This window comes from Notolepis coatsorum (assembly GCF_963971535.1).
Source record: "Notolepis coatsorum genome assembly, chromosome: 12".
Taxonomy (NCBI): Eukaryota; Metazoa; Chordata; class Actinopteri; order Aulopiformes; family Paralepididae; genus Notolepis; species Notolepis coatsorum.
The window spans coordinates 26,465,116-26,475,279 of NC_140176.1; the positions used below are offsets into that span (position 1 = coordinate 26,465,116).

At 47.2% G+C, this 10,164-nt stretch overlaps 1 protein-coding gene across 2 annotated transcripts in view; it reads right to left on the reverse strand.

Annotated features, from left to right (window-relative positions):
* Positions 1-10,164, reverse strand: part of agla (amylo-alpha-1, 6-glucosidase, 4-alpha-glucanotransferase a) — a 56,496-nt gene that overhangs the window by 26,198 nt on the left and 20,134 nt on the right. Inside the window, exons 7-14 of one of the 2 annotated variants that reach the window (XM_084326200.1) lie at positions 9,071-9,194; positions 8,885-8,987; positions 8,675-8,772; positions 8,369-8,508; positions 7,509-7,696; positions 3,822-3,945; positions 1,665-1,828; positions 1,004-1,105 (exon numbers count right to left, since the gene is read on the reverse strand). In XM_084326200.1, the coding sequence (XP_084182326.1) occupies positions 1,004-1,105; positions 1,665-1,828; positions 3,822-3,945; positions 7,509-7,696; positions 8,369-8,508; positions 8,675-8,772; positions 8,885-8,987; positions 9,071-9,194 (1,043 nt within the window). Of the gene's footprint in view, positions 1-1,003; positions 1,106-1,664; positions 1,829-3,821; positions 3,946-5,104; positions 5,229-7,508; positions 7,697-8,368; positions 8,509-8,674; positions 8,773-8,884; positions 8,988-9,070; positions 9,195-10,164 lie in introns of both variants that reach the window. The other variant, XM_084326201.1, reaches the window with a different exon arrangement.

Consider the following 10,164-nt stretch of genomic DNA (forward strand, 5'->3'; position numbering starts at 1 on the left):
GAGGAAATGGAAGTGTGTGTGTGTGTGTGGTTGTGTGTGTGTGTTAAAACTTTAGAAAGAAAAAACTATACATTAGTTGTGTAATAATATGTATTGCTGCCCTACTGAGGGTCAGGGGAGGGTGTAGAACTACCACATGCTGCCCTACTGAGGGTCTGGGGAGGGTGTAGAACTACCAGGGTGGAGCTGCCCTACTGAGGGTCTGGGGAGGGTGTAGAACTACCACATGCCTCCTCCAATACATGTGGAGTCACCAGCCACTTCTTTTCACCCGACAGCGAGGAGTTTCACTGGCAGAGTGTAACACACGCAGAGATTCATGCTATCTCACCCAGATCCCCTCCCCTGACCAGTAGGAGTCGCTATTGCAACGACCAGGACTCATACTCCCACCGGCTTCTCACCCACGAACACTGTGTTCGTAGGACGACTGACCAAGCCGAACTGGCCGGACCAAGCTGACACTGGGATTTTAACCCTGGCTCTCTGTGAGTGCTTAAACCTCTACACTAGAAGAAGTAGTCTTTATTTGTCATGCAGATTAACACACACACACATGCAATATGGGCGACACACAGGAACACACACATGCACTGAGTCGCAGATGAAATGTCTCTCTGCACTTTTCCCATCTCGTCGTCCTTCCCCCCCAAGGGCAGCCGGGAGCAGACATGGGCTGTGGCGTGGGCCGCGCTCGACGACCAATCCAAGTGCTGCTATCCGTCTTCGTCAGGGACACGACAGCGTTAGCGATCTGTTGTGCATGTTTTTCCATTGGGTTTATCTTATCTGGAGGGGAAACCTTTGCGAGCGCTGGGAGAACATGCAAACAGAAAGGTCCGGGAGATACCCCACCTGGGTACCTGACAACGCGGCAACCCGCTCTATCCGTTTTCTTCACACTAATGCCAACACATGTCTCCATTGGGAGGGCGGGTCTCATTATTCCTGGCCACTGAGCCATGCTGTTATACGGTCACTGTTGTGGTGTGTTGCATCCTACCTGATGGGGCACCAGCTCGTCGTATCCTCTAGTGCTGCCTGTGGCACAGCAGGCCATGGCGACGATGGCAGAGGTGGGGAGAGAGTCGTAGACAGAGCGGAGCTACAAACGGCAGAGCAGGAGAGTGGAGAGGTCAGAGAACAGTATCCGTTAAAGAGACTCTGGTTTGCTGCTAAAAAGCACAATTTACCCATCTCAAACCCTGCCCTCTTTTCTTGATCCTCCAATTACAACTGTTTTTGTTTTGTTTTTCTGTATAATCTTTCCTGCATTTGCTGGCATCATCTTTTAATGTATAAACCATGTGTGCATGTATGTTTAATTTCTTTTGATCAACATAGGTATTTTGGAATGAGAGGTTAAAGCTTAGCCTAAATCTTTTGAGAGACAACTCTTTCATTTCAAGCATTAGTTAGCTCTGAGCTGACGTCTAGTGGTGTGAAACTGACATGACACTGTACCGTTTCATAATGACCCATTCAATCGCTGATTTCAAAATGAACAAACAGTTGGCAACAGATGAAATTCATGGGGCAGTGAGAAGCTTATTTGTCCTTTCAGCAACCTTCACTTTTGACAAAGAAAAAGCTTTTTTTGCTAAGCCGGTACCCCAGTGTGAACACAAACAGGAAACCCAAGCACAGAGAGAGAGAGAGTTTACCTGGATGGGACACTCATTGTCGTGGGTGACGTCCAGGAACATGGCGTGGGCGATGGCGGGGACCAGAGGTCTGAGGCTGGGCTGGACGAAGGAGCCCACTGGCACCCCTCCAAACCGGTACACCAGCCTGCCTTCCTCGTGGCTGTCCCCAGCACTCATAGCCTCTGGCAGGCAAATGCACAGACAGAAAAGTTATGCAAAAACACAATTTACAGAGCATAATTACAGAGAATTATAAAACTATGCAGATCTTTGCATGCTATTCAAAAGCACAGACATCATTTTAACTGCAAAGCAAAACGCATTTTCTCACACCCCACACTTTCAACACCAATCTTTCAGTGTTTGTCATTTATAAGGATTGGATATGGGTGAACGCAGTCATGCTCTGATCCACACTACTATAATGTCTATGCAGTGTTTCCCCCAGACTATCTTGAAGTACAAAGGGGATCAGGGGATCAGGGATAAGGCGTGGGGTGGGGACTCAATTCCAGGGACCAGGGTTTATTCCTGGTCTCAAGCCTCGAGTGGATGGATACTTTACATATATTATAAAGACAATATTACATTATCTGTTCCATTTTCATTGTCACTCATGAAGAAATGGCGGGGAGCCCCGCTACCTGCTGAACTGTGGAGGGGAGCCCCCCTGCCTGCTTAACTGTGGAGGGGAACCCTGCTACCTGCTGAACTGTGGCGCTGAGCCCTGCTACCTGCTTAACTGTGGAGGGGAGCCCTGCTACCTGCTAAACTGTGGAGGGGAGCCCTGCTACCTGCTAAACTGTGGAGGGGAGCCCTGCTACCTGCTGAACTGTGGAGGGGAGCCCTGCTACCTGCTGAACTGTGGAGGGGAGCCCTGCTACCTGCTAAACTGTGGAGGGGAGCCCTGCTACCTGCTGAACTGTGGAGGGGAGCCCTGCTACCTGCTGAACTGTGGAGGGGAGCCCTGCTACCTGCTGAACTGTGGAGGGGAGCCCTGCTACCTGCTGAAGTTGGCGCTGAGCCCTGCTACCTGCTGAACTGTGGAGGGGAGCCCTGCTACCTGCTGAACTGTGGCACTGAGCCCTGCTACCTGCTGAACTGTGGAGGGGAGCCCTGCTACCTGCTAAACTGTGGAGGGGAGCCCTGCTACCTGCTGAACTGTGGAGGGGAGCCCTGCTACCTGCTAAACTGTGGAGGGGAGCCCTGCTACCTGCTGAACTGTGGAGGGGAGCCCTGCTACCTGCTGAACTGTGGAGGGGAGCCCTGCTACCTGCTGAACTGTGGCGCTGAGCCCTGCTACCTGCTGAACTGTGGAGGGGAGCCCTGCTACCTGCTGAACTGTGGAGGGGAGCCCTGCTACCTGCTGAACTGTGGAGGGGAGCCCTGCTACCTGCTGAACTGTGGAGGGGAGCCCTGCTACCTGCTGAACTGTGGAGGGGAGCCCTGCTACCTGCTGAACTGTGGCGCTGAGCCCTGCTACCTGCTGAACTGTGGAGGGGAGCCCTGCTACCTGCTGAACTGTGGAGGGGAGCCCTGCTACCTGCTGAACTGTGGTGGGGAGCCCCGCTTGCCTGCTGAACTGTGGAGGGGAGCCCCGCTTGCCTGCTGAACTGTGGAGGGGAGCCCCCCTTGCCTGCTGAACTGTGGTGGGGAGCCCCGCTTGCCTGCTGAACTGTGGAGGGGAGCCCCCCTTGCCTGCTGAACTGTGGAGGGGAGCCCCGCTTGCCTGCTGAACTGTGGTGGGGAGCCCCCCTTGCCTGCTGAACTGTGGAGGGGAGCCCCCCTTGCCTGCTGAACTGTGGAGGGGAGCCCCCCTTGCCTGCTGAACTGTGGAGGGGAGCCCCCCTTGCCTGCTGAACTGTGGAGGGGAGCCCTGCTACCTGCTGAACTGTGGAGGGGAGCCTCCCTTGCCTGCTGAACTGTGGAGGGGAGCCCCCCTTGCCTGCTGAACTGTGGAGGGGAGCCCCCCTTGCCTGCTGAATTGTGGAGGGGAGCCCCCCTTGCCTGCTGAACTGTGGAGGGGAGCCCCCCTTGCCTGCTGAACTGTGGAGGGGACCCCCCCTGCCTGCTGAACTGTGGAGGGGAGCCCCCCCTGCCTGCTGAACTGTCTTTGAGGAAACACTGAAAGAGGGTGTAACGTGGCTGGCACTCTCTCTCTCACTCTCGCCTTACCTCTGATGAGCGAGGTAATGCCCAGCCTAGTGACAAAGACATTGTCCAGATCCTCGCTGCCGGTAAACAGCTCAGCCACCACATACAGGTCAGGCCTCATCACGCGGGCCCGCTCCAGCATGTACTACACACAGGCACAGTCCATGCCAGGCCCAGTTCAAACAGCCCGCAGGTGCCCACACCATGCAGGCAGGCGGTCCAGGGGAGGGGTTAATAATTCAAGCAGGTGAGGGAGAGAGTTGAAGGGAGGAGAGAGCGAGGGAGTTAGGGGGGAGGAGAGAGAGAGAAGAGCGCAGGAGGAAGAGAGGATGAGAGACACACAAGATATACAGAGAGGGTCAAAGACGGACAAACTAAGTGAAACAGAAGTATGGAGAAGAGACAGAGGGGGACGGAGACAGGGGAGAAGACATGCAAGATGTTAATGGACATGCGTCAAACGGGTTGGTAAGAGAGGAACGAAAAATATGCAAGTGAAGGATAAAGGGTTGTTAAAGGATTTTAAAGGATATGAGCATTATGAATCAAAAGGATAGTTTGTCATAAAAAGGACATCGGTACAAGGAGTGTATGATTGGTCAGGTCCAAGGGGAAAGGAATTTATCAAAAGGTTAATTAGAGGGGGAGAAAGAGATGAAAGAGAAAGACAGAGGACAAAAAGTTAGTGTCATGCCAAGTCCAAGTAAAAAAACAATGTGGTAACACTTGACTTAAAAGGCATCATCTGTAATGCGAAGCACTAGGCCAAAGAGCCCCGCTTGGTACTGCACTTTGTTTCGTTTTTTTGTTTTAGTCTGACATGTGGGTTGCCACCGATATCTAATCCACACATCAGACAATAAACAAAAACTGTAGTGCAGTACCAAGTTGTCATCTTTTGCCTGGAGGTCGCTGTTTGATGACATTACAGATTCTACCGTTAAGGAATACATATATTAAGTAAGTAAAGAATATTTATCAAATATTATATTATATTGTATAATTATATAAATATATTATTATACAAGTAAGGTTAGTAATAACTGAAAATTAGGCTACCCCTACTTGTATGATGGGGTAGATTTGCCTCATTGCTCAGACACTATCAACACATGGTGATCACATTACCGCTGTATGCCTCAAGTCAAGTGTTGCCATCGATGCATTGTTCCACAACCCATAACGGTTCTAAGCTAGTGGCTAAGCTAACGTGTGCTTCAACAAACTCCACCACTCCAGAGCAACCGTGGCCAGGTCTACGGGGGAGACGGCAGTGGAAGCGGCGGGTATCGGCGTGTCAGTACCTCTCACCAGACTGGTGATCCCCAGGCGGTTTACAAAGACATTGTCAATGAGCTCACTGCCGGTAAACAGCTCTGCTATCACATACAGGTTAGGCCTGACGGCCCTGGCTGCTGCCAACATCGCCTATGGAGACCGACACACAACAGTTACACTAGCACCTCTTGTATATGCTGTATAATGCTGTCTGACAACATTGAATTGAGGATTCAATTACTGTATATTTGCATAACCTCTTGGATTGTTTTAAGGCGTCTCAGGGGCAGGTTTCAGTGCTGCCTTTCTCAAGCTGTTCGGACGGGTTGTCCCCCTATGCCAGTCAAGATTGATAACCTAGTCTGGTTGACAAGCTGGGAGCAGCCAATCTAGCTAGGCAACTGTTTAGTGGACTAATGATGGCAAAGGTAATTCTAGACCAACTGAAGAATCTTCAGTTGCCACAACGGTGGTTAGTCAGCCATGTGGTAAGTGGCTCTGGTCTCGTTAGCAACAGAATACTGCAGAAACTGGGGCATGTGAAACGTGAGTGAGTGAGGGGGAGATTGGCTGGTATGTAGCACTAGCTAAAGCATTCAACCAACAAAACAACTCGTCTCACGCTTATTAACACTTTGAGCGCCACTCACGGCTAATCTCGGGTTTACGATTGTGATGTTGAAAGCCACATCACGGCTTTTCTCTGATTTTTTTAAATTTTTTATTAGCGATCTGAAATCATATTGCATCACCCGAGCCTACCGTTGGAGATCCAGGGGCCGCCGGCGATCAGATGTAAAAAAAGCGCCCCCTATCGTCTCCCAGATGGTAAATCACCCTTTTGGAATGGACTCAATGAAAATGGATGGGGGAAAAAAAATATTCCAGTCCACATTTTCCAGTCCACTGATGCAGCCGGAGTTACCAGAGTTCATTCTGGAGCCTCTGAGCCGCGGCGAGCATGGGTTATACTGTACACACGTTGGATCAATATACTTATCGATTTTTTCGAATGGTGATCAGGAATTGGAATATACCATTTGGATACCATCTGATGTCAGGTAAGGAATCTATGTTATCAGTGTTAGGATAATCAGACTCGTTTTCATCGAGATATAAGCGTTTCCACTATATGTGATATGGCTGTTTCACTGTAAAACCCATGAGGAAATAATAGCAGCGATTATCAGCGCACGGCACGAGCGTGCGTGCGCACACATATACTATCGACCATCTAGCGTTTATTTGAAAACGATTCATAAATAGACCGACAAATGATAACGTTCTGGAATATTCCAGTAAAAGGCGATTATCAGGGAATGTGTTGTTTTTTCTTCGAAACCGAGTGGTTTTCAAAATGCTATAAAAAGGAAATGAAGCGATAAAAACACAATCTGCTTTGCCAATGTTGACTGGAAAATGATTCTTTGATAAGCGATGGGCAGATTAGACACATAGCATAATTTAAAACATAGATTAGGCGATATTAACGTTACATGGGCCGTGGACCGTGGCATCAACGGGGTAAAAAGGAAAACACGGCCTGGCACTGAAAGTGTTAACTACATAATACAACACTGACACTTTGAGCCAATATCTAATCAGGCTGATTGAGATATATTCTGGGGGGGGAAACGGCTGCAACCTCTATAGCCAAACTAAAGTCAAGCAGATGACTCCGTTGACTATTCTAAAGTTAGTCAGTGTACAGTACCATGTAACCAAGCCTAAAACTGTATTTAGATCATTTTGATATGAGATACCCCAAGTAACAAAGTTTGGCTTCAAGCCTAGTAGATAAAAAGAAAGATTCATTCATTTGAAATGTAATGAATTGAATTAGGCCCAACTAAACACCATTTGGTGTTTTACAAGCCAAGACTTCACTTAACTGCCCATTAAATGTCTGAGACTCAGGGACTTCAATTAAAGGAAAACTTCTTCTCTGTGCATGCAGTAGGAGTAGGAAGACACGCACCGTTAGCCTAGCTTAGCGTCAGTCACTGGAAGTAGGTTCCTCCATTAGCCTAGTTCCCAACGTCTCCCTACTCCTACTGCATGCACAGAGAAAAAAAATTATGTATCTTCTTGTCTAACTCCAGGGTAGATGGCAAATAAGCTAATTTCCCAAAATGTTGGAGTTTTCCTTTAACAGTCTTTTAAAACACTGATACCCATCTATTTATTTTGACCATTTGTTATTTGCAGGTTAAACTTTTGAAAAGTGTTGTAGGTTCAGATAAATGACTACTGTGAACACATCATTAGTTGTGGTTCCATTTCCATCTGATAATAATAATAACAACAATAACAATAACAATAACAATAATAATAATAATAATAATAATAATAATAATAATAATAATAATAATAATAATAATAATAATAATAATAATAATAATAATAATAATAATAATAATAATAAGGAACCTCAGCCACGTGCAGAGGGGTAGAGTGGCAGTTGTCCAGCCGGACCCCAGCGAAGTGCTTGGCGGTGATCTCTGTGTACTTCTTCATGTGGGCCCAGAGGTAGGGACAGTCCTCAGGCTTGTCCCCGTAACGCAGCTTCACACTGTCTCCCCAACAGATCAACTCCCTGCGCAGGTAGACGTTAGACCCTGGAGAGCAGGAGACAGGGAGGGAGAGAGAGGTCAAATGAAGGTCAAATTATAGAGAGAGGAGAGGAGAGTTGGAATGATGAGGAGAGGAAAGAGTTGGAATGACGAGGAGAGGAGAGAAGTAGAGAGGAGAGAAGTGGAGAGGAAAGAGTTGGAATGATGAGGAGGAGAGGAAAGAGTTGGAATGATCAGGAGGAGAGAGAAGTGGAGAGGAGAGGAAAGAGTTGGAATGATCAGGAGAGAGAGAAGTGGAGAGGAGAGGAAAGAGTTGGAATGATGCGGAGAGGAGAGGAGAGAAGAGGAGAGGAGAAAATAGTTGGAATGATCAGGAGAGGAGAGGAGAGAAGTGGAGAGGAGAGGAAAGAGTTGGAATGATCAGGAGAGGAGAGAGAAGAGAGAAACCAAAATGAAAGGTTCTTGGTTGTATCACTCCCAATTGACCTATCCCAAGCTCCGCCCTTTGACAGAGGAAAGCGAGTGGAGGATCATAAAAAAAAGAGGGCAGAGCTTTTGGGTCTCTTGCTTCAGTTGAAATTGAAATGAGAAAAGAAAAGCTTTCAGCAACACCTATCAACATTACAAGTATTATACTGCATACTATATATAAAGGCAGAGGATTATGAATTACGAGAAGAACTGCTTTATAGCTAACTATGAAAAGATAGTAGTCACCTGGCTCAGCAAAGTTTCTGAGGGGGTCATCTCCCATCACCCAGCCGTTGTGGGCCAGGAAGTGACAGGCCTTGTCCGCCTGGTTCATCAGCAGCATTTCCTGGTCGAAGGTCATCTCTTCGAATGGGAAGGTGAAGTTCCTGGGGAGACAGAATAGGACGGGTAACATCCATATCTGCTTTCACACTGACCTAAGTTGGTAATTAAACTCCAAGAGACGTTATACAGTAGAACACACTACTAAATGGTAAAAATAAAACAATGATATACAAAATAACTGCTATTGTCATACGATTGATCGATTACCTTGTTACTAGTGGGTCATTTCTCGTCACTGGCCCCAGCTTTGGCCCGTGGTCCGCAAGGCGCTCATAAACCACAGTTCCCACAATGCAGTTGGTGGCCTAGGAGAGGGAAATCATTTTAATAATTTATTTTTGGAAAGTAGGAATGGTAAGGTATGAATAAGGACAAAGGATATCCCAGTTGTCTTCAAGCATACATACACACACACACCTGCTCTGCATGGTAGTTCATTTCCTTGTAGCGTTCCAAGTTGAGCTCTTCCAGTCTCTTCTTGAAACAGTTACAGCACTCCTGAATGGCCGATGGACTATTACTGGAGAGAGAGGGAGAGAGAGTGTTCAGATTACAGGACCGTCTCTCTGACCACTAGACTACCCAGCTATGGACAGCACCAACCTGTGGGGCACAAAGGTGCCCAGGGCAGAGCTCATGTCCACGGTGTTCCCAAATCGCCTGAACTGAGCGTCCTGGATGATCTTCAACTGCTTCTTCCCCTGGTCTGCCTTCACCACAGCATTGCCTGCAAGCAACAGCACAAACACTTCATTCACCCAAATACAGTGAATATACAAACACAGTGCAGGGAAGTCAAGGAGAGGGTGAACTTCAGAGGGTCATCATAAATTACTGGAGCACACGAATACAAGACAACCGCTTCGTCAGCCTAAACAATCTACTGTACATCTGTGCACTTCAATAATTCACTTTAGACCAAAAACTAAAGTTAGTCATTCGTTAGATTCTGCGAGCACCGGATGGCTTTTATTTCCCTTTATGCTGGCTGGTTTAAATGCCCAAAACCTCCTTTAATGTACGACAACTTGTCTTGGTGACAGCAGTGTAAAAGACGAGTCAACAACTTACAAGGTTCCACAGTACGACAGACGCACACGGTACAATGACACCAGGACCTCCCATATACACTGCACAGGGACACAACCACTGGGAGCCATCACTCTCCATACATGTAGTACTATATACATTAAACAATAGACAGTAGACTACATACATGTAGCACTATATACATCAAACTATAGACAGTAGACTACATACATGTAGCACTATATACATCAAACTATAGACAGTAGACTACATACATGTAGCACTATATACGTCAAACTATAGCCAGTAGACTACATACATGTAGCACTATATACATCAAACTATAGCCAGTAGACTATACATATCGCTCTACCTACATTTGGTACTATGTACATCAAACAATAGACAGTAGACTATACATATCGCTCTACCTACATTTAGTACTATGTACATCAAACAATAAACTATATGTATCAGTCTCCATACATCTAGTACTATGTACATCATTGTTAGCAGTGCAGGGAAGTCAAGGTACGGTAGTTTTAATAAATAGATGAAGTAACACAATATATACGTTTTGAGTGTTAAAGAGCAGTGGTTCCTAAACCCCTTTTGACCAAGGCATGTTCCCCCCCCCACGACACCCCAACTCTACATCTTTTGCAACA